General features: G+C 36.5%; 1 protein-coding gene across 3 annotated transcripts in view; it reads left to right on the top strand.

The window, feature by feature from the left end:
• Positions 1–26,110, top strand: part of LOC5577804 (serine-rich adhesin for platelets) — a 572,874-nt gene that overhangs the window by 487,591 nt on the left and 59,173 nt on the right. For all 3 annotated transcript variants that reach the window (XM_021840347.1, XM_021840346.1, XM_021840348.1), the window contains 3 exons: positions 22,175–22,324; positions 24,116–24,226; positions 25,156–25,250. In XM_021840347.1, coding sequence (XP_021696039.1) covers positions 22,175–22,324; positions 24,116–24,226; positions 25,156–25,250 — 356 coding nt within the window. The remainder of the gene's footprint in view (positions 1–22,174; positions 22,325–24,115; positions 24,227–25,155; positions 25,251–26,110) is intronic.

Genomic DNA, 26,110 nt, shown 5'->3' with positions numbered 1-26,110 from the left:
TTGTTTTCGGCGAGAATTAACGTACAAATAAATTGCCAGATTGTCCGGACGTTTCGGTCGTTTTACTGGCCTACGACCATCTTCTGCGGACTCTAAAATATATTTTTTAACATTTAGAACACATCAAAAGCATAAAATTAACACCTTACAATCTTCTAGCCGTTTGTTTACAGTTGGACGGCCAATGTACCGGTCGACTTCGCACTCGAATCGATACGCCTGAGGTGGGAAGAAATAGAAGAGCACACCAAGCTGGATGAGGAAAGTTTCACCGAGATGGTAAAGATTGTACTGGATTCTACCTATTTCCAGTACAAGGGGAAATTTTATAAGCAGAAATTTGGCATCCCGATGGGTTCGCCAATATCACCGGTGGTAGCAAACATCGTACTAGAGCGAATAGAGAAAGATGCGTTGGAGAAGCTGTGTACTCGGGGAATTGTACCTCGTTTCTTGAAGCGGTACGTGGATGATTGTTTGTTGTGTGCGCGAAAGGAGGAAGTGGAGGCAATTTTGAACGTATTCAATGGCTTCCATCAACGGCTGCAGTTCACTGTTGAATTAGAAGTAGAAGGAAAACTGAAATTTCTGGACATGATTCTGCGGCGCGAAGACAACACAATCACAACGGAGTGGTTCCCGAAAGATGCAGACGGTAGATATTTAGATTTTACCTCTGTTAGTCCTTTCATACACAAAAACAATACAATAATAGCACTAGTAGATAGAGCCTTAAAGTTAACTCATGCTAAGTATCGGGTAAACACGTTGAAAACGGTTAAACAAATTCTCACAGGAAACAACTACCCGTGTTTCCTTGTAGAAAAAGTTATTAGGGAAAGACTACACAAAATGTACAATACACTACAAGACAAGGAAAACGCTACGAACAATTTTATAACGATACCATATATTGAAGGACTAGGTGAAAAGCTATCTAGATATCTAAGACAACACGACTTTAAGGTGGCTTATAAACCAGTTGACAAAATTAAAGATGTACTATTTACAAAAACTAAAGACAAAATATCTAAAGACAAAAACATAAATGTAGTATATGAGATTCCTTGTGGTGCATGTGAAAAATCGTACGTTGGTGAAACAAGTCAATTTCTGTGTAAACGTCTAAGTCAACATAAGTATAATGTAAAAACAAAAAACATATCTGGTACAGGATTGTCACAACACACTATAGAAGAAGGACATATTTTCGACTTTGACAAGACAAAAATACTTGACCAAGTTACAAATAGCTACACTAGATTAATAACAGAAACTTTTCACATTATGATACGAGGCGATGATAATGTTGTAAACAAACAGAAAGACTCTGCCAATTTTAAGACGGCGTACAACTCTATTATAACTAAGCTTAAATCTATTACCAACACATGACCAGAAAATATTTGTATGTATGTTGTATGTAGAAATTTATGTATTATGATGTTTGTAAAAGTTATGGCCGTCCAACTGTAAACAAACGGCTAGAAGATTGTAAGGTGTTAATTTTATGTTTTTGATGTGTTCTAAATGTTAAAAAATATATTTTAGAGTCCGCAGAAGATGGTCGTAGGCCAGTAAAACGACCGAAACGTCCGGACAATCTGGCAATTTATTTGTACGTTAATTCTCGCCGAAAACAAATCGATGATTCACTGACACATCAAGTCGCGGCGATTGAACCATTGATATCATTAGACTAATTATTGCAGAACTTACTGATGGAACATCTAGAACCTAGATGGTCTTCTGACGCATTTCATTGAGAAGGGGTCCACAGTAATATTTTGGAGAGATATAATGGAAGATTGTATCCCGTTTGGCATAATGGTCGTTTGGCATAATGGCCGTTTGGCATAATGGCCGATTGGCATAATGGCCGTTTGGCATAATGATTAAAATAAATGTCGGCAAAAAAAGTTGGTAGGTTCTAAACAAACGTGGTGTTCGTTCAGAGATTTTCCAAGCTAAGAATTTCAAAAACTGTTGTGACATTAGAGAGCATTACAAACTCGTAATGGATCTCTACAACTCAGAATATAGAGTATCTTCGAGCTTGTTGCGATATACATATTTGAAAACAGTAAATTGGCAAAGAAAGTTCGCAGTTATTCATCAAGGGAACGCTCATAGAATATTTCGTTGCAGATCAAGCTATGTCCCAGTTTAGACGTAACACTCGATGAATATTACTTGATAAAATAATGGATTTTTTTTGTCAAATATCAAAAGCTCTAATTCAAAGTTCTATCAATGCAAATTCTCATATTGGATGTGTACCCCGTCTAGTATCGAGAGATGGGAAAATATGTGATTGAAATAATATTTTTTCCAGCAAATCTCGGAAGGAGATCACGCGTTTGCCCCAAAAAAATATATATGTTGAATATTGACAGGTTTTAAAGTAATTATCATTCTAACAACACATCTGGCAAGAATTGATAAAACAGCAAAATATAAAATGGTCATCATTTAGCTTTACTACATAAAAAAATTAAAACAGTATAAATACAAAGCACAGCCTATTTTTAAAAGAAGGCAAAATTTATAATTAAACCAATAGAAGAATGGACGCCAAAAATTATTGCAGCATAATTAAAACGAAAAGACATAAAGAAGGGGCCCAGATAGCCGTCGCGGTAAACGCTCAGCTATTCAGCATGACCATGCTGAGGGTCGTGGGTTCGAGTCCCACTGGTCGAGGATCTTTTCGTAAAGGAAATTTTCTCGATTCCCAGGGCATAGAGTATCATCGTAACTGCCACACGATATACACATGCAAAAATGGTCAATCGGCAAAGAAAGCTCTCAGTTAATAACTGTGGAAATGCTCATAAGAACACTAATCTGAGAAGCAGGCTTTGTCCCAGTTGGGACGTAACGCCAGAAAGAAGAAGAAGAACATAAAGAAGTGCGTTCAGAATCATCGAAGTGATTGTGCTACTTTTCCCCGAATGACTGGTTTCCCCGAAATGTGGTGACGAGAAAGAACGATTGAAAAAGGGGGGGGACAATTTTTGACCAAGACATGACAGGTATACTCCCGTCGAAAAATTTTTCCTAGGTCGATTGATTGTGTAGGTACTTATCTGGTGTTAGTATTTAAGGTAGAGAGATGCGACGATTTCTTCAGTGGATACGAGTAACTGACACTGAAGAAGACTGCAAGTGGTAGTCGAAATACGCGTATCTGTCAAAGATAAGCATTTAGGAGCGGAATTAAAAGGTACACGGTACTCCATCTACTTTTAAGTTTCTCTATTTGAGATTCTGCTCAGAGGATTCGAACATTCATTAAAAAGTCATTTTTTACGTTTTTTTCAGAAAAAAAACATTTAGATAGAATATCGGAAGATATAGTAGAAAAAAATCTTGTATAGTATTTCTTAAAAATATCCAGGAATTTGGGAATGTAATTTGAGATGGCATTTTGGTGGAATTCCCGAAGGAAATATTAGTGAAAGGAATCTTCAGACAAATGCTTAAGGGAAGGCTTTAAAAATCCTAATAAAAATCCTGGAAATGGATAATTCTTTTCAAAATTCTCGATTAATCTCATGAAAGTATTTCAAAAGCAATAGATTTGCAGGAAAAAATAAAGAACTTCTGGTCGCAGTACCAAGAAAAATATCTCCGAGAATTCCATGAAGAATCTTTCCAGGAGTTCTATGGTAAATTCCTGTCGGATTTTTGAAGAATTATTACAAAAACTGGAATAGTTCTGAAATATTCCTGGAACAAACAGTCCAAGAAAATGCTTAGCAAAGCTATACGAATCCCTTTTTTCATCCAGCAGTTACCAACCCTTTTGTTGGAAATTGGAATTGAATAATAGTTAAGCCTGGACTCGTAAATTAGTCAGTAAATTCAATAAATTCACGTTTATAATAAAGTATTGGGATGATTAAAAAATCGTTGTTGCTCCACACCACTTATTTGATTCTAGATTAAATTCTAGGCGTCATCCCAGAATTCGAGCGCATTTGGATAATTGTGCCTTTGAGAGTTATTACTGTGCTGATACTGAATTAAAAATCTTTAGCTAACATAATTCTAGACAAACATCGTTTGTCACAAATGTAAGAAAGTAATCTGAACAGGCATCACTGTATATATTTAAAGTTAAACATAGTTGGCCCAAGTAACCATCGTGATTAAACTTCAGCGAATGCATGCAGCTTTCCACGCTAGCTATTAAAGTGATTCGATTTTGACATTTCTTGCCTACAGATTTTATGGATTGCTCTTAGTAGGCAGTGATTTCAGATAACAACCAATAAAACTATTTCATCGTTTAATGTATTTGTTGGCCATGCAAATTGTCTACAACGAGAGGGGTGGTACGAGATGTTCATTGATTTGTTGTTGTCAAGGTCTACGCCGTGGTGGCTTTTTCCAACATTTGTGAGGCAAAAATTTATATTTTGGGGGTAGGTTACATACATTTTTTTTTAATTCTGACGGCATACGATTTAGTGAGAGCACCAAAATAACAAAGCAATAATTCAGAAAATGAATGCGATCAGGCAACTCCATGGCCGTTTTTCAGTGGCTTACTAGTTCTTCCTGTATGGACCTATGCAAGGTATCTAGAAGGGAGGTAGCCCAATGTGTCAGATTTCCCATTCCGCCATTTTGAAATGCCAAGTGACAGCTGGCGAGTTTTGGTTGTTTGGATATCAGATGCATGGCGTGACAAAGTAGGTATAGAATGTTTCTTCTACACCCACATCTGTGTGGTATACGCGGCAAAGTATCTGAATTTACTTCACTGTGTAATGCACTGATAGTAGAATGACTTAACTTACGAGATAAAGTTACAAGAATACAACCGTCATCGTCAGAAGGCGACATCGTGGCGCATCCTCTCTTTCATCGGTAGACCATCGGTGATGGGTGGCTCCCACCCGCTGCACTATTCGAAATTTCCACATTTACATGCATTACATGCAATTGTAAACCAATTTTTCAAATAATCTGCTTTTCTTAGACACAAAACACCGGAATACTACTTCTTCTTTCTGGCATTCCGTCCCCACTGGGACAGAGCCTGCTTCTCAGCTTAGTGTTCTTATGAGTTATTAACTGAGAGCTTACTGTGCCAATGACCATTTTTGCATGCATATATCGTGTGGCAGGTACGAAGATACTCTATGCCCTGGGAAGTCGAGAAAATTTCCAACCCGAAAAGATCCTCGACCGGTGGGATTCGAACCCACGACCCTCAGCTTGGTCTTGCTGAATAGCTGCGCGTTTTACCGCTACGGCTATCTGGGCCCCCTGGAATACTACATTAAAGACTAATATTTGATTCGCGACAAAATGCTGGAGAAAATTTTCACTTCAGTGTGTTTATGTTTGTTGGAATAAACATTCCCTAACAACCCCATAGAAACGGTTGAGTACACAAACCCGCCAGCTAGCCAACTCGCCAGCTGTAACTTCCGCCTTCCCCGCAGCTAACCACACCGCGCACCCACTGACTGCTAAGATCGGTAAACCTGTCATTATAATAATCTTGGACCTATGCACGTTCACTATGTGACGTTTTAGCGGTACCGTGTTATTTATGTGTTCATGGAAATCGGTGAATTTGGCACCGCTCAAAAGTCAAATAAGTGAACTCGTGCATCGGTCCATAAGCTTGAGTGAAAAAAATTGCACATATATAATCTGTGAAATCATGTAATCATGAAATCATGTATTTCAACCTTTTAACTTCATAACACTCTTTGTATAACCAGCAACGATCCAAACGATCAACTCTGCTAAATAAATGTGTTTCAACATAAAACTATCGGAGTATTAGTATAAAATAGGAAACTCGATATCCATTTCCAAAACCATTCAACCTAAAAAGCTCATTTAGATTCCACCATAAAAATTATAGTGTAGGCAAGAAATGTCAGGTAGGGGTGATTCAAAGTTTATACCAAGCCAGCGTAAAAAGCTGGATATAAACGGTGTGCATGATTGACCCCTCGCAGTTACGAGAACAGCTGTTCTTACACAGCTCTCATTACTATAACAAATAATAAAGACACCGGCTGCGTCCGAATGCTGACGTGTTACTTGTTTTAATGAAGCCGATAAACCCTCTGTACTACCTTAAGAAAACACTGGCAGTTTGGATATGGGAAAGGGTTATTTTAGGGATTCGTCTTGGTAAATGATAGAAAAGTAAATTGAAATGAACGTATGACCGTGAACATAGATGACCGATACTTTTTTTTGCGAGCCGAACACAATTTCCGGATTTCGTTGCTGGCTCCACATGTAACAAAATAAAGGAATGAAACCCTACTTCTTCAAATAATGCATATAATCGGTGTATATAAACAACTACAGAAAAACTAAACATAACATATACTTTGCAATTAGATTAAATATATAAATTGATGTGAAATTTGCGAAAAACTCGATGAGAATCGAACTCACGACTTCCTGTTCACTAAATAGGGCGCGTTACCCCTAGATCACGAGAGGGCTGATGGATGCAGAAGTTAACCTGAATTCGATTTCAGCTCAACAATCACGTGGTCCTCTTTCGCAAAGCGGACCCCTTTCTTAAGAATTACCTAGATGCCCACCCAAACACATCACTTTCTATTGTACATATATGCAATGCTAGCCGAGAGCTGTGTATATAAAGCTAACATTAAAATATAACCACAATTTAAGTTAATTTAAAGTGGCAAAAGGACCTACAAATGCGATGTTATTCTTTAAACTATAACCTTTATATTGTCATTGACAGAAAGCTTGGCTACGCCTTTGCTCCATAATGATAAGGTCTTATTTGCAAGAGTTAGACAAACTTTGCTATCATTCTTTCTTAATCAATTCAGGTCAACATAACTTTTCCACTAGCTCTAATCAAACAACGCAACGTAACGCTAGCAGTTTTACGAACTTCCTGAGGTGCTAAAACACACACTAAACCACAAACCTGCATAATTTGTTAATTTATACTTGGGCAACACGCCATGTTATTCATCATCAAACGGAATGCACCTTCCAGGTAGCCGGCAAGGGCAAACCAAGAAATTGTAACACGCAAATCAAATCAAACCCAGTGCTTCCTGTCTTGGTTGGCAATCCCAAGTCCCAACCACTGACTTGTTGGTGAGGATTTGGTAATCAGGTGAAGAGTGGTGCGAAGAGTTTCATTTACACTTGCAGTTGGCAACGCTTGTAGTCCGGTATCCTCGACGTAATCAGAAAAGCATTCCACTACTGGGTAGTGCTTAGCCGTAAGCATCAAGTGCTGCAATACTAGGGCCGTTCAAATTATAAAGATGTTTGAAAATCCAACCTTGCACCTGGCATATCTTATTTAAAATTCTTAAGATAAAAATATTGTACCGCTAAATTTTCAGCATTTTCGGCGAAAATTTGAATGTGGCCAAAGGGAGCTCTATATAAACTACTACTGATTAAATGTTCCAAAAATGTTAGTACTACAGTCGACTCTCCACATCTCGATGTTCCATAACTCAATATCTCTCCCTATGTCGATAATTTCTTAGGTCCCTTCATTCTGCATACAATTTCTCTCTCCGCATCTCGATATCCTCCTTATCTCAATATCTCCGTATTTCGATGTGTTCCTCGTAAATTTTCCCTTCCATATTTTTTCTGTATGTCGATATGACCTAATTTTTGGGGTTTAAACACGGGAACGTGCAATGAACCAAATTTTTATTGCTGGAAACCAGCAAAATTTTGCTATTTTTTTTTGTGCTGTAAATTCAGCAATCGATCCACACACTTAAAAACGACATCGCTGTTCGGTAAATTATTTTACGGTCTTTGATCAGTAAATCATAAAAAGTACTGAGATTCCAGCTTCTCTTAATAAAAGTACTGGTTTTTCGGTAACATTTTTCATTATTTACAGAATACAGTAAACTCTGGTGCTGAAAGCACCGTAAAATTACAGATTGCCGAAAAGTCAGTAGAATGTTAGTACTGACTTATCAGCATCGAATGAATTGTACCGAGTTTTCGTTAAACTGCAACGAAAACAATTACCTAACCACGTTTGTTATCTGCCAGCAGAAAATGCTTTTTTAGTAAGAAGCTCCTGCTACAGAATGTCTATCCATGATTTTTTTGTCAATATTTCCATCCTGCCTTGTCGCTGCTCATGGTAAGTATTGGAATATCTTTCGACGGACCAGAATTGTAACGGTCAGCCGTTGCGCATCGAAACCCGCACAGCATTGATCGAACTAGCTGGAGCTTAGATATCACCTCTGTTCTTGCAAAGATTAGTTACCTTTCCGTGGTATGTCCATATTGAACACAACACTAACAGGTCATTCCAGCAGTCATTCCAACCCTTCATTTCAAACTTCCGAAAGACCGCTCCGATTCTGGTGGAAAGATATTTGATATTCGTCATAGATTTTAGTTCTATTCACGGTGACCCAAATTGTTAGAGCCTAAATCGGACTGCATTATTAGGTGAACTTCCAACAGGCCAGACGCCGTAAACACGGTGTTTGGGATGCGTTTCAATTGAACACCAGACTCCAACCACGAGCAGTCGACAGAGGCGAAAAATGAAAATACACTGATAGAAAAGGCACGGTAACGCTGACTGTATCGAGGGTCAAATTAAAACCGCTTTACCACTTGATTTTTGCAGAACATGTACCGTACTTAGAACGACAAAACGGTGGTTATGATTACTATGTTCTGACAGCAAAGCGACATAGTAATACATACTATCTTCATGGTTGCAACGAGAATAAAAAGTAATAGCCATTTGTTGTCAGATTTTGGTTGAAAACATTGAAATCTAATGATGTCATTTCGTTACCATTATATTTATTTGCGTAATATTCGTATTAAAGTTTACAATTAGCTAGCGTTGATCATTTAACAACATCGAAATTATTATAAATAGTCATGAATTTGACAGAGGGTCCTCAATAACAATCAAACCTATCTGACTATACCTGGACCATCCGGAACTTCCCCGCTTGGTTTCGTCCTCCTGTGATTAAAACAGCATTCGCGCGCTGGTAGCTCGTCAAACCCCCGTAGTGGCATCGTAAGCTTGATATTTGGATGCTTCCGTAAGGACATATCAGCATCCGGCAGTACCTTTTCGCAGGAGTTGATGATTGCGGCGTCTGAACTTATCTCAAAATGTTCCTCAAAACTCCACGTACCTTCCTTCACTTAATGGTTTTTCTGAAAAAAGTGAATGCTTGAGCAATTTTGAATGAGATTTCAAAACAGATGATAAAAACTTACTGCAACTGCGGCTCTTTGAAGAACAAATTCCAAGATGTCAGCTTCCATGTTAGGTTTTTTTGCGAAAACATTAACGATAAATAAATATCTCTTAGGATTGCGTAGCCAACTATATTACTTTGATGAATAGTTAAAGCTACCATCAAAACATGGTGTCAATAATTGAAACATGGTAAACATAACAAAGCATATTGGTAGCTATACCATATTCAGAAATGGTAAAATCAAACACACTACCATAGTTAGAAATACCACAGTATTATTTTCAGTGTAGAGTGGAAATCAATAAAATTATGATCAGATTGGGGATATCCTGAAGGGATTGGGCCGTTAAAAAAACTGGAAAAATCAGCGAACTAAAGTAAACAGAAAAAAACTTTACCGAAAAAGACAGCAAAGTATTGGACAATTTTTCACTGACCTCATCGGTACTTTTTTGACAGCTGAACATTTTCTAGTTTGCGGAGTTTTCGGTACCCATAAAAAATTACCGACTTAACTCTGCTGTTCAAAAACCCAGTAAAATGTTACCGACTTCGGTAATAAAATCTTAGTGTGGCAGCAATACAAAATTTGCTGGTTCTTTCAACAAATCAAATTTTCATCAAGGTGACAGCTGCATTGCTGACCATCCAGCAATATAGCTTTGAATGTGCTGATTAATCAGTACTTGATTATTTGTTATTCTAGTGGGTGCTACTTTTCAGCAATTTTGGGTTGCCAGCACCTGGCTGGTGTAAAATTTAGGTATTGTTCATTTCATTATCATTTTTATTGAAATAACATAAAATGCAATTGCGTAACAAGCCATAATGATTTAATTAACAAAATCAAACATTAACACCATGTTTCTGCGCCATTGTAGAAAGGGTTAGGACCTATAGGTAGAGGCAAAGTACCGTCTACCGTTCCGGTATTGTTGCTATCCTAGAAATAAACACTTAAGTAATTCTACAATACTTTTATTTTATTATTTTAGTGAATATTTTACATACCAAATACGATACTCCAAAGGATGTTGAAAAGGTGCTGGTTGGTTAAATTTTCTTTTAAACTTCATGCCAGTTAGACCCATGAAACGAACAGGACAGTTTTTCTCGTTTAGCTCTAAGTTTATCGGTTGACAAGTAAAACTGTTTGCTGGTTTTCAGCAAATAAAACAATTGCTGATGAAAGTTCAGTAATTATGTTTGCTGGTTTACGGCAAAATTTCAAATCGATTGCTGGTCATCAATCATCTGTCATTTGAATTACTGAAAATCAGCAATCCCGATGGTATTGACAAGTATCCAGCAAGTTAGATTGCTGAATTCCAGTAAACAATTTCATAAGTGCTGAATATCAGTAAAATTGTGTATTGCTGAATTGGTTTCAGCAAACGAAATTGCTGGAAGATAAATCGAAAATTTGGTGTGTAATTTTTGGGGTTTTAACACGGGAACGTGCAATGACGTATGTTTATTATTTTCTTGGTAACGGAGTGTTTTCAATCTAGTATTCATTAAAAAAATTGTTCTTTTTCTCGATCTCTCCCTATCTCGATGGTCACTTCGATATCGACATGCGGAGAGGTGACTGTACAATATAAAAACCAATTTATCATCTCAAAGTGAAAACTCATTCTTCAAAACATAATAATCAGAATTCCTAAATAGAGGAACACAATCTTACGAAGAGAAATAAGATGTTCATCCATTTGCTCTTATTTGGCTCCAAGTGAATTTATTTGGCTGAAAATTTAACGGAGCTTTATATCCACCATAAAACTTGTTAAATAAGATATGCGAGATTGAATTCTTGAACTTAGTTTTGAAGTTTGTTCCACCCTACCACAATACGCGCAAGAGAAAGCATTGCAATGGCGAGACCGAAGCAAAGTCCCGACAGGAGGTCAACCAATAGCGTGGGTATTATCGCGTGGCAAAATGGAAATGGATCGTTTCCGGGGGGTAATAAATGCTATGGTTTAGTTCTTGACATCGAGATTGGTGACGTTTTCGATGTTGTTAAGTGAGGTAGGACATGGACGTGGTTTAGATGCAACGAATAATATGATTTAACTTTTAATCCATTTAAGCTTGTTCTGTAGTATTTTCAAGCTTGTCAATCTAGCTTTCCAGTATTCTCAAGCTAATTACATGTGAAATTCATGATAATCAGTTCCCGGAAGGATTCTCATTGAACTCAAAAAAAGCTAAAATCTTTTGACTCACTTCATCAATTCTCAAAATTTCATCAGTTTTGTGTAAGGCATTGACTGCACCTGCACCTGCATGAATTTGGATATCAGAGGCCACTCCGGGGCTGGAAATGTAGTATAACCTACCAAAAATAAATAGCAAATTTTCACGGAATTTGGTTTCCCACCAGATCGGTTTTTCGTGGAATGGCCTGTAAATGAAAACAGTCAGTATTTGAAATATCAAATGATCAGCAAATTGGAACTTGTAAAGTTGGGACGCATAAGAGTCAGTGGCGCAACCAAGGGGGGGTTTTGGGGGTCAAAACCCCCCCCAGAGCAGATATTTTTTATAATAAATTTTAAATATATTTTTGAAACTCAACACCAAAGTCCACAAACACTGGACCAGTAAGTTGTATTGACAATTATGTTGTTTTGAGTTGTGGATCTCTAATTTAAAGACTTTTGAAGGAGTTAAAAACGTAGTTTACTAGCTTTTTCTGATAAATTAGCCACAGATTTTCGAAGAGAAGTTTGTATCAAACAAACATGCAAATATGTTTGTATATCTATACCGTTCAAAAAGCTGTTTGATGCAAAATTCGATGCTTTGAAAAATCTTTTAATTGGCTCAGCATTTGGAAAAATTTCAAGATCTCCAGATAGCACGTGAATTTCCGGAGAAGCAATTCTTTAGTTTTAAGTATATGATTACAAATAAAAACCCTAGGAAAGATTATGGAAGATGGTGATTCCATTGCTAAGCTGAAAATTCGTCTACAATATGGAAATGCTTCAATATCTACAATGCTGATTTGCCCTCGACAAACTGCTAATGACAGTCGCAATGCTTATTACTGCGACTTGTACTTGAAAGATTCTGATAGTTGAAAAGTGTGTATAAAATGGGATTTCGGATGGACGGAGAAACTCGATTAAAAATCCAGATATTACTTACATAATCTTGTAATTCGCGGTTGGTAATAAAAGAACAAAGTAAACACATTTGACATTAGCAAAATACAGCCAAGTCGTTATAAAAGTATGCATACAGTATTGGGTATTCATACAGGCCTGGTTGCCAGAGGTTGATCCTTTACAGTGTATGTGCGCGCATCCATATGTAGCTTGGATAAACTTTCGAACAAACTACGCGATATGTAATACGCATTTTGGAAAACTTCACCAGGTACAAAAGATTTCCTTTGAATAGAGTTGTAAATTTATATATAAATGTATGCCCAGAATGGAAGAGAAAAGCTTAAGTTTGCATGTGGTGTTATGTCCGAGACTGCTTGAAAGGTACGAGGGGGGGGGGGGGGGGGTTCAAAAATAAATAAGGAACAAAAAAATAAAAATAGAAAAAAAGTTATTTTTTCGAATTTTTATTTTGAACGATAGTTGTTCAACTTTTTTCAATCGTCCTCTGGACCTTTATTTTACCTGTGTTTTACTTCGAAAATTAAAAAATCCCAACTGATGCCAAAAAATTGATGAATCTTTTTTTTTTCTCCCCTTCAAAATTTTCGGAGTTTTGAAGGGGGGGGGGGGTGACATAAAAGAAAATTAATATTTGTATCAGCCTAATTTTAAATTATTCAGCCCGAAAGTTTTTACACCCGCTTTATTTTACCAAAAACCCATAATCTTCAGCTTCACAAAACCCCCCCTAGAGCCAAATCCTGGTTGCGCTACTGATAAGAGTCATTTTGAGTTGTGTTCAGTAGCTCCGACATTTGGTTCTGGAACACAAATTGATATTTTTAGGAAAAAAAAATATTGTGTGGCAAAATATGCAAATTTCAAGGATACTCTCATTATGAGAAATATAATAAACAACTGTTCCGTAAAGGTAAATCTATCGGAAGCTGAATAAGAGCATTTATAATACGGTTAAACATCATTCCAGAACTCAGGTTCAGTAACGGATTTCCACTTTTTAATCAATGCTTTATTTTACACTGGGAGGAAAATAATTAAACGATGTTAATATGGGATAATCTTGAAAGCATTATAATGAGAATCCCGAAGGAAGTTTATGAAAATCCTGAATGAATTCTGATATGCATCTAATGCAATCGCTGGAGACTTCTGATACGTCCCCTGATAAGAATCCGAAAGATTTCTGATGAAAATCCTGGTTGGATTATGATGAGAGTCTAGGAAATACGTTTATGAGAAACCTGGAAGAATCTTTAAGAGTGCTAAGCAATGTTTCTGATGAGAATCATAGAAAATTTGGATAATAACCTTGCAAAAAATTAATGCGAGTTCAGGAAGGATTATGATAAAAATCCTTGAAGAATTCTGATGAGAATCCAAGAAGTATTCTGATGAGAATCCAGGAAGGATTCTAATCAGAATACGGGTTGGATTTCGACTAGATTCCTGGAAGGATTTCGATTTGTATCCTCGAAGAATTCCAATGCGAATTCTTGACGGATTTGAGTAAGAATCCTGGAAGAATTTTGTTGCAAATATTGAAAGGATTTTGATGAGAATTCCGTATATTCTCTGATAAGTTTCTTGGAAGGATTCTGTTGAGAAGCCTGAAAAATTGTTTGGAGAATCCTACAAGCATTCTGTGGAGAATCTGAAGAAAATCTTGAAAGAAGTTTGATTAGAATTCTGAAAGGAGTATTCTGAAGAGATATGTGGATGGTTGAGATGGGAATCCTGGAACAATTCTGATCAATCAACTGATGTGGATGAAATTCTGAAAGGATTCTGATGGGAATCGTGAGAGGATTCTGAGGAGAGCTTTGAAAGAGTTCTGATGAGGATCCTGGGAAGATTTCTGATGCTAATCTTACAAAGATTCTGATAAGTATCTCGAGGATATTCTTATGGCAATCCAAAGAGGATTCTGATTATAATCCTGGAAAAATTTTGACGAGAATCCTTGAATTTCTCCATCGTATTCAAAGCAAATTTTTGAGGAATTCTAATGAAAAAATTGAAACGAGTCCGTGAATTGTGAGAGTATGGTGATAAAATATTTGAGGGCATTTTTAAGAAAATCCTTCAAACATTCTGAAGAATCCCAGGAGGATTCATATTTGAATCTTAAGATTTTGATGCAACTTCAAAGACAAAATTCTGGAGAGAACGTTGAGAGTATTTTGATGAGAATCCTGCGAGGAAGTTGATGTGAATCCTGAAAAAACTCTTAGGTGAATCCTGCGATGATGCTGATGAGAGTTCTGCGATAATTCTGATTAGAATCATCAACAGATACTGATGACAATTCTGCAAAAAATCTTCTGTGAATTTCGCGAGGAATCCAATGAGAATCCTGAGTGAATGCTGATGAGAACTGAGTGAGGATTCTGAGAGAGGATAGGATTATAGGATTCTCATCCTTCCTTCTACGAGCTTAAACAGAATCAAAATAAAAAAACAGTTATGGTTACTTTGCTACTTAACCTGAGTTTCAGTACAATGATCAAATATATCCGATAGTTTGCCTTCACGAAACAATTGGATTTTATATTTCTCGTCATAAACATTTTCTTAAAGTCTTCATCTATGTTCCAATTAATTGAACTGGACTTAAAATGGTTACCTGTATTCGAAATAGTCACAAAAGCTTCTGATGGTTATCTTTTTTGATACATACTATATGCATATACTTTCACATAAATACATTCTAAATATATTGAAATTTTACTAAAAAGCACTGGTGGAATAGGAGGTGTACACTACATTTCCAACCATGTATCCGAATTAGCCATCGGTATCAATGTGGATGCATTCAGAGGTGCGTTAATATTTTGAACATTGATCAATGGGGTTTTAAAATGTTTAATGAAATCTTGTTTTTATTTTATAACGCAAAAGAACATGTTACTGTAACTAATTTAGCATTTTTTCCGCTCAGATAAAGACAATATTATATCTAAACTTTACTTTGAAAACCGGGTCCATAAATGAACCTTGACACTTTTGATTATGTTTGACATTCGCTTAGTCGACAAAAAACAAAGGGGTTTTAGTTTTAACACTGGGGTTGTTCCTATCTGACATTTCAGAAAGGAACATGAAAAACAAAATACACCCAAAAGTTGAGTTTAAGCCAAAAGGTATGACAAAATCTAAAAAAAACATGAAAAAATGTTTTTTGGACTTAAACAAACGAAAAAACATTAAAAAAAATTAGTAAACATATGTTTTTGGCCTAAATTTAAGCGTTTAGCACTAAAATTGGGACTGTGGCTTAGGACCCTATTGAGTCAAAAGATATGAGCAAAAGTGTGCAATAGTGTGGGACAAAATTTAGATTCTCGCTCCAGTCCACTTTTTGGATTGCATTTAGGTCCCATACCAACTGTGCGAAATTTCAGCTCGATCGGAGAAACTATATTTTAGCGCCAGTCGTTCAAAGATTGTATGGGATTTACTATAGGAAAACCATGGGGCAAGACACTTGATCTGGTATTAAAATATTAATATGTATTAATAATATTACAATTGATATTAAAGATATTATCTAGTGTGCTGGGAGTTTCCTCTCGATTAAGTTTTCGAAACATATGTGTAGATACGATAAATTCGAATCTTATGTGGAGCTCATGGTAGAGCTAGTTCAGGTTTGTAGTTTGATCTAGTATATGAGGCGTGGTTGTACGAATTATGAAGTGCAACACTTCTGAGCCGATTTCACACTTAGATGCTGGAATATAAAATTTTCGGGCGAAACTGCAAAATACCCGTATAAATGATACAGTTGTTCCACATCAAGCGATGCCTGTTTCATAGGGGCAAGCAGCCTCAGATCGTTTTCGATTTGGGAAACATTAGTTTCTTGGATTTCTCCAGGAGCACCGCATGAATATCCTTGAAGATCAAGGATGTTCATAATATGTTTTAGCAACAGACCGACCGCTGCTTGGATTCGCTCCCAGGAAAGTGAATGATCCTACAACATTATAAATAATATATGTATTGCATTAAGATTTGACGCTTGCCCCTGCGGGGGCCGGCGATGAGGGCAGGATCAAACATGTCGCGCATTGGTCGAGTAAAGTGAAAAAGTGCCGCGTTCGATTAGTTCTTTCTGATCTTTCGACGTTGACACTTGCTCCTGGGAAGTGCGTCAAGAAAGCCCGAGCAGTCGTCAGTTGTTTTCCCTCTCGGGTCGCGCGCCTATTTTCTCTGAGTGCTTTTATATTGCCGAGCCAACGAGTAAAGCTGAAAGTGGATTGTTACTGCTCAAGGATGACGGATCAATTGGTGAGCTCGTTTCATGCTACTAATTGAGTGATTCCAAGCAACAGCACCAAAATTTGGTAAATTTTTTAATTTATTTTTTTCTATTGAGCTGAAACTTTGCACAGTTTTCCAGTTCCATCTAAATCGTCATTTTCCGATATCAAATCTTCAAGTTGAGTCACGACTAACTTTTCAAAAGGGTGTATGTGAAAATGGTTCAAAAATATTCAAAAAGCTGCACAGCAAAAACGGTTCGTTCGATTGTTAGACAACTAAAGAAACAAAGTTAGACAACTAAATAAAGATTCCAAAAAAATACACACAGTAAAAAAAAATTTTTTTTGCATTAAAAAACATAATTTTTGACACAAAAACTCATATATCTCAAAACCCTATCGGAATACCAACGTAATTTTTTGAGGGAAAACGGTCCATTATATTAGCTATCTACCATAAAAATTTGGTGATGGTAAACCAATAAACAAAAAAGTTATGACATTTCAAACATGTCACAATTTTCACATTTAGTAGAAAAAATTTTTTTTTCGGTGTAAATTATTACGGGAACCGCAGTTTGTGGCTGATTTTATTGTTAAGGGCCTTGCGTGAATTAAACAAGTCGTTTTCATGTATTCATTAGTATTATGTATATTATATGTATAAATATTATGTATATGTATAAATATTATATGTATATGTATATATGTATAAATTAAAATGAATTAACAGATTACACGAAAATAGTTTTTTTTTTACCAGGATATTTTTTTTAGAATATGATCGATGAGTTTCTAAATGTTATATATAAACTTTAAAAGTTTTGGATTTGGGTATGCGTTATGAGATCATGAAAACATTTTATTAATACTTATTTATTTATTTATTTATTGTTATTCGATTTTTTTACAATATCGAACACTTTTGCATCATTATCAGTACAGTTCGAGTATAGTTTTGCTTTAATTTTATTTTCTGACAATGGAATGAAACAGTGAAATTTTTGGGTTCCTTGGATCGTTTTCGCGTTATTATATTGCTCGCTGAGCTCTGAGGCATCAGCAATTAAATCGTACTCTGCAGTAGTAGTAAAACAAAATGATAATTTTGTTAAATCTTCTTCTTTTCTGCGATTCGCCCAATCAAATAGTTCTTTTGCAGTTTTAATTGGATGCTCACGTTCTTTGGCTAAACTTGCTCTTGTGGCCATGCGCTTTATGGTTCCTCCAATAGCATCACAAGGACCTTTGCCATGTGACGTAGCAAAGAAATGCCATTCTGCATCAATTCCGTACTTTGATTTAAATTGACATAGGCTCGAAAAATTCTTACGGTTTTTGTACTGCGATGCTGCCCTATCAGACATGAAATATATCTTTCTGATTTCTTTATCCTTATCAACGCGTAAAAAGTTAATCATTTTGGCAATGAACAAATTTACAGAACTGAGTCGTGTCTTAAATCTTCGGAAATTACAATAAAACTAAAATGTTCAATTTGCGTACTTCCATTGAAATAAATAACGAATGGATGAATTGTAGCTTGTTGTACGTTCCAGTGATGGGACTGCACTTCATCTTGCAATACAAAGCTATAGTTTTCAGAAAAATCACAAATGACTTAAAATTCACCATCTTGTAATGTATTTTTCGTATTTTTTAAAAAGCGGGATTGCTCTGTTAAAGTCGTGAGGAATTAAACTTTCTAATTTCAAGCAAAAAAATGACACAAACTCATCTACAGGTTTTACAATAGTTTCTAGGTCACACCTATCCGTGGTCACCCATTGCTCAAATGATAACTGATCAATATAATTTTCTTCAAACTCAGCGAATAAAGTATTTTCCAATGATGCAGAATCTGGACAATCCGAACAAGATCGTAGATAGCAATTTGATGTTGTATTTTCACACAAAAGACTACCAGTTAACATTTTAATATCCTTTGATAAATTGATTCTTTTCAAACTATGTAAGATTAGGTTAATATTTTCGTGTGTTGTGCACACACAAACATTATGTGTTCCTGAATTGGATACAAGCTTGCATTGCCTTGGACGAAGGCTTGCAATTGAGGAAAAACCTACCTTAATATTTTCGTTAATTTCCTTGAAGCGTGTATACGCTTCTTTCAAAGTAGTCATCATTAATCGTTTTTGGATTGCTTGACGCTTTCCATCTTTTTTTTACAGATACATAATCTTTTTGGCCAGGCATAGCTCTACTTACTTCATCGTCTTCAAAATATTGAATTATTTTTTTCTTTTGTCTCATCTGTTAATGAAGTACTCGACCTAGCATTTTTGGTTGCAAGACAGTTATTTTTTAATTGTTTTGCCTCTTTTGCTGTATTTCTATTGGTTTTGAACTCATCAATGGCGTTTTGAATAGACCACGAGCTTGGCAGCATCGACAAAATCAATAATTTTTCTTTCCTTGTCGTGGCTAGATTCGAGAACCTTTCCTTCATATTCATAATTACCTCATCGTAGTCTGTATTTTCCACATCCTCAGGTCCTAATTTGAAGAGGTTTCTTCGTACAGCTTCGTTGATTTCACGGTATTTTTTCTCGGGATAATTGACGTAACCCATCTTCGTCCATTTAATCGGAGTCACTTTTATTCCAGCTATCCCTTCGTTGAAGCGTTCGATGTTGACCTTCTGGATGCACTCATCTTCTGATTGATTTGTTGAAACAGATGTCGCTGATGGTACCGTGGCAAGACTATTTGCACTTGGTGCTTCTGGTAACTCCTCAGTTGTTGTCGGTGCATCTAGTAATTCCTCAGTTGTTGTTGTTTTCGAACTTCCTGCAACCTGATCCACCGATGATGTACAGATTGCCCGTTTGTCAACGTTTAAACGGCAGGACGTACAAATGCGTAAATTTGTATTCAATGTAGACGTTGGAGCATAACCAGCCGCTTTCAGTTTATCTATGGTGCTTTCGGTGAGATTTCGTAGCTCTTTCGAACACTTTTTTTCTGCAAACGGCCTGCAACAGTTGAGAAAGCGACTACTCACGTTGCTCGTTAGATTTTAATAAACAAAATCACTTTTAAGTTTTTACTGACTAGTTTGGTGTCGTTTGCTTGACTGAAGAAAAAATTTACAATTAAATCTTTTATAACCATAGTGGTAGTATATTTTTAGCTTTTTCGTGAGTATGTTCATGGTATGTACCTATCATGTTTTTGATGTTGTTGAAGTTACTCGCTTTCTCCCAAATATGATTAACAAAGTCTATTCTCTACCAAGGCGGGTCTATACCCAGGTGTAATCAGATTTTAACTTTGTGGAGAAAACCAGCGCCGAGAAAAACGACCTGCTTTACGTATACTAGATCACCTGGGTATAGACCCGCCTTGTTCTCTACGAGGTAAACTTTTTGCAGGTAAACTAGTCGTATACCTGTATAGAAAACTTTGTTTGTAGCTTTTGTCTTCAATATTAGATTTCTTATAGGTTTTTTTTTATCAAAAGGTTTCAACACTATTGAGAGAATTTTTCTTCAGTTACGTACAATAAAAAATATGACACTATCAAGACTTTAGATCACAACACTGGATCGCGTCTAACTTTCTAATAGATGCTATAATAGTTATGAATAATTAAATAAAATATCATGAAAACAACTTGTTAACCTCATGTGGTACCCTTAACAAAAAATTCAGCAACAAACTGCGGTCCTAAAAAAAATTAACAATGAAAAAAAAAATTTCACTAAGTGTCAAATTTGTGAAATATTTGAAATGTCATAACTTTTTTGTTTATTGGCTTACCATCACCAAATTTTTATGGTAGATAGCTAATATAATGGACCGTTTTCCTTTAAAAAATTACGTTGGTATTCCGATAGGGTTTTGAGATATTTGAGTTTTTGTGACAAAAATGATGTTTTTTAATGCAAAAAATTTTTTTTTTACTGTGTGTATTTTTTTGGAATCTTTATTTAGTTGTCTAACTTTGTTTCTTTAGTTGTCTAACAATCGAACGAACCGTTTTTGCTGTGCAGCTTTTTGAATACTTTTGAACCATTTTCACATACACCCTTTTGAAAAGTTATTCGTGACTCAACTTGAAGATTTGATATCGGAAAATGACGATTTAGATGGAACTGAAAAACTGTGCAAAGTTTCAGATATTTTTGAAATGGTCGATCAGAATCGACTTGCATGCCTCCGTGGAATCCCTCTATTTCTAATCTATAAAATATGTATGACTGCGCCTTTAATCGTTACAACGGTGAGACGTAAATATGATTTTAAAACAAATCATGAAAGGTTCGTCACTGTGAGTATCGACATAAACTCTGATTCATAAATTATTTATGTCTATTATTTTTTCAAAACACCTTTTTCTTTTTACCTCTATTTTTGTAATTCAAAAAAACTTTGAATGGTTCGACACTACGAGTGTAGACTTGCAAAAGGTTCACTTCATTCAACAAACTCTGAAAGGTTCGTCACGTCAAGTGTCGGCATAATTTTTCTCTACATAGATATTGTTCATATCAAATGAAAATGTTATATTTACATATTAGCATGTTTATATCTCACCAATAATTATTTATCATGGTCTAATCGCTTATCAAAGTGAATCCTGTGACCCAACGATCCTCCCATTAACAAACATCCCTCTCAGTAACCTTTGTGGAGATGCAGAGGCAAACACGGTCTCCGAATAGCAAAAGTTACACAGTAACATTCCTTCCCCCAATCCCACCTGACTGCAAGGACGTGGCCGGCGCCGTTATTGACCATGTATAAATAGAGGCACTGAATTATGCACACTGAATCTTGCCAATCCCAGCCGATCTTCTAGTTGATTCTTTGTGCATTTTCACTGACTTCGGTCAATCACGGAATAGCAACCATTGATATGTGTAGTCAGTCTAAGCTAAGCTAAGCTTAGCTAAGCTAAGTCAACTTTTATCCCTCAGTTTTTATCTTTACTTACTCTAGAATTTATCGTTTAGGCGGGGAAATAATAATATATAAAATTTGAGGCATTTTGCTCTGGTGGTCTTCTTGCCCCATACGAGTGACACTCTTGCCCCGTGCCTCGTTTAAAAACCTCATAAGAAGGGACATTTTTAAAAATCTCAAATCATCATGTGTTTCTTATATTTTTGAAATCTATCGATAACATCATTTAGAACAAGAGGTGAGCTTCTTCAAAAATTGTGCTAATCAACCATGATTTGAACCTATATATCTTAAGGTTTCCTTCTTGCCCTCAGCCCTCCTTATCACTAAAACCAGGTAGCCAATACTCTAAATCGCCCCAGATTCTAAAAATAATAAATTTTATGGAAAAATTGGTGCAAACATATCTAGCAACAACAAAGAAGAAGAAGAAGTCACAATTTGAATATTTTTGGGGATAAAATATAATGCAGACATTACCTGGGTCAATTGAGTTAACGCGAAAAAGACTTAAAACTAACTAAACCAACTTGAATACTCCTTGCATACAAAATATTCACTTTGTTACAATATTACTCCTATACAACAGGGTGGCGTCCATGCCCAACACTGGCGTCGAGGAGGAATACTACCGCCTAAGGCACTTCTCCATCACCGGCAAGGGCGTGGTTAATCGAGGCGATTCGCTGAAAAGTCGCCGCAGTAAATCGAACAACAGTGTTGCCAGTTCCAATTCCAGGTAAGTAACAGTGAAGTATAATCGAGCAGAAGGGAAGTACTGACTATCAAATCGTGATGTTGGTTTGATATCCAAAAGAGATAAAAGTTCTGAAGATAATATCTAAACTTTGTTCCTGGTACTTCTGAACAGTAAATTTGATATTGGCAGATCCAATGAATTAACGGGGCCCAGATAGCCGTAGCGGTAAACGCGCAGCTATTCAGCATGACCATGCTGAGGGTCGTGGGTTCGAATCCCACTGGTCGAGGATCTTTTCGTAAAGGAAATTTTCTCGATTCCCAGGGCATAGAGTATCTTCGTACCTGCCACACGGTATACACATGCAAAAATGGTCAATCGGCAAAGAAAGCTCTCAGTTAATAACTGTGGAAGTGCTCATAAGAACACTAATCTGAGAAGCAGGCTTTGTCCCAGATGGGACGTAACGCCAGTAAGAAGAAGATCCAATGAATACCTCGCTGATATTGATTACATCTTACAAAAGCTAAATATAATATGTAATTGATATTCCAGATATAAATTATAGATATTACTTCCAGATCTTTTATATACTATATCTCTCAAGTTAGTATCACTTTGATTGCGTAGTATGTAGCACTGCTTTCAAGTTCCATTTTAAGGACAATACTAAGTTATGGAGAACAGTGTAATACAATAACTCATTATACTTGAGCAGGCCTAAATTTGTTGGCATTAACTTTTTTTAAACCACACTCAATGCCAAGAATAAATAATAGCAGCTTACGACAAAAATAATCCTCTAATTCATTCCAGTCTAAATGAGACAACAAAAAACGATACACAACCACCCAATTGTCTATTCCCGCGAGGGAGGATCTTGTCATCAGCAAACTTTTTCTCATTCGTTTCATTTTTTGTGCCTGATGACTCGAGCCTCGAGGGATAAAACAAAGACGACATAACAAAACATCCTTGCTGTTGCTTAGTGGATTATTATTGTCGTTTGTGCTGGGCAAATAGACCAAGGTGCGACGCCTGGGACAACAGTGTAATGATTCATAAAAGTTGAAATTACTGTGGGATTATTATTAAATTATGCTTTTCAACGACGGACGAATGGAAGTTCTGGCAGCCGTTAAACCAAGGAATGCGATTTAGTTGTTTAATTTCTTTTTATAACGACATTGATGCCACTTAGCTGGCTTGATGTAAAGTGTTGATGCACAGCAAGTTACAGTCACCGCCGAAACAAAGTGCCCATGTGCTTGTAATCAGGAAAATTGACGTAAATCTTTTGCAAAAACGAGATTTTTTCGATAAAACGGTTGTGCTTATTCTTAAATAAAGTTTTGATTATATTAAATCGTGCTTGCGTGATCTAATTATTTGTTTCGTATTCAAAATCATTATCAATTAGGTTCAAATTTAAGACAATACAAAAATGTTGGTCGGTTTTCCAAAATTTTTGAAAGATGAGTTTGTTTAATGATTTGTCATTCTATGCAAACATTGCTCTCCAAAATAAACTTCTTATAATACACCAGCTTGATTGATCCACGATTTCTACATTTTTCGACAATTTGCGTGATAACAAGTGGCAAGTTGGCACTTTATTTTGGCGATGACTGTACATTGGTTCCATTTTTTGAACGTCATCACTGGAAGCCTACCGAGAACTGATGGACTCAATTGAATTAGAAGTTGAAATTGTTTAAATCTACGAAGCACTCACTCCCGTCCAGTTGCGTGAGATGAGAACCGCCGGTCGGGTGGTGCATGGCTATAAACATTTCAAAAATTCTGACATGCAAATTCTGCTTCTTTCAGCACCGAGCACTTGACGGCCGTCGGAGCAGGTTCCGCCCGGACATCAGCCACGTGCAGCCTGGCATCCAGCAGGGAAAGTAGTACCTCCAATCCAGCGGCCGGTCCGTACAAGTGAGTATCCATCGCCACAGTGTTTTGATTGGCCGAAATTGGGAACTTAATTCTGTAGCTCCATTAAACGTGATTTATAGAAATGTTGTTGGAATATTTTCTAAAATTATAGCGATAAATGTCAACTACCGAAAAACTAAACATTACATACACTTTGCATTTGGATTAAATGGACAAATTGATGTAAAGTTTGCGATAAAGGTACACGTCTTCTCGGTGAGAATTGAACTCACGACTCCCTGTTCTCTAGATAGGGCCCTTTACCCCTACGCCAGGAGAGGACTCATGGCCGCAGAAGTGAATTCGATTTCAGCTCAATTGCAAAGTGAATGTAATGTTTAGTTTTTCGGTAGTTCCAATCCAACTTCCAATCGGCTGGTTAGCCGTAAACCACGAAGCATAATTAATTAAAACAAGGTGAATGTCAGTTTGCAACTTTGTCACAGGTTGTGCTGTAAAATGGATATTTTTGAAATGACGTTCTTCATATATGGTGTCTCTGTAGATAATTTAAATATAAATCTCTTTACAAAAAAACACGAATTGTGTACATAGCTACATTTCCAAAATACGGAGGTATTTAATGAACGATCCCTAGTTTTTCTCAAATATTTTGAAAATGCAAAATAGGCAAAGTTGCGAACTAACATCTACCGCCATTACATGCACTATATATTTAGACAATTTTCGTCCCATGACACCATTCAAAAATAGAGGTACTGAATTAAGTTCACGACTTAAGCCAATCGAAATACTGTGGCATCGCCCGCAAAGTCAGTCCTTCAAATCTACTCAACTCTGTTTCTCTTTCTCATTCTTCCGGATCGATGACCCATTTCCCGCACCGTCATCAACTGAAATAACAACGCGGACTTCGCTTCCGGTATGACACCAATGTTCGGTGCTTCCAACTGTCCAAAACAACGCAGAGTTCTGATGCTAGGTGGAGCTGCCGTCGGAAAGAGCTCATTAGTGTCACAGTTTATGACGTCCGAGTACCTGCATGCGTACGACACCAGCATAGGTGAGTCCGGATCCAGATTTGTGTGTTTGATGTTCGCTACGAATGCTCTTATTGGCGTTGTTTTATCGTTTTTGTTATCGTCAAAATAGTCCTTGTGCGTCGTCGTTCGAATCCCACCTCACCGTGTTGTACTTTGTCAAGAACTTCTTTACCACCCAGTCATTTCCTCTTGGTTATTATTATTGACTGTTTTCTGAAAACCTATCGAACTCTGTAACTGACATGTGAATGATGGAAATTTCACATTGAAGTTTTTGACATAACTCACATTTTCGTTTTCATTTCATATTAAACGAACCAGAAACCTAAGAAGCCTAAAGTTATACCAATAACTTGAAAACTTAATTTATTCACAACACATTGGAAGCAAATGTTGCCCTTTTATTGTTAAGGCTGACGAGTGAAAGCATACCACAGTAGGAATAAGTTATAATACCAAGTCGATTTTGTTGCACACGTATTAAGTCATATCCTTGGCTCACCAAAACGTTAAAGTATGAAAACAAAATGTACAGAAAGAGAATGTTTTTGTGAAAATTCAGTATAACTTTCTTTGCAATAATCTGTGTAATTGTATGTTTTGAATTTTTTTTAGAAACAGTCCAAAATAGTCTTGCTAAATGTAATGCTAAGCAACAATAATACATATAGGGTTCGGTACCAATGGTTGGTTAGGGGCTCAGATAGCCGTAGCGGTAAACGCGCAGCTATTCAGCATGACCATGCTGAGGGTCGTGGGTTCGAATCCCACCGGTCGAGGATTCTTTCGGATTGGAAATTTTCTCGACTTCCCAGGGCAAAGAGTATCTTCGTACCTGCCACACGATATACACATGCAAAAATGGTCATTGGCATAGTAA

This window comes from Aedes aegypti, chromosome 2 (assembly GCF_002204515.2).
Source record: "Aedes aegypti strain LVP_AGWG chromosome 2, AaegL5.0 Primary Assembly, whole genome shotgun sequence".
Taxonomy (NCBI): domain Eukaryota; kingdom Metazoa; phylum Arthropoda; class Insecta; order Diptera; family Culicidae; genus Aedes; species Aedes aegypti.
Note: the sequence above shows the minus strand (reverse complement) of the source record. Positions and strands in the feature narration are given on the sequence as shown.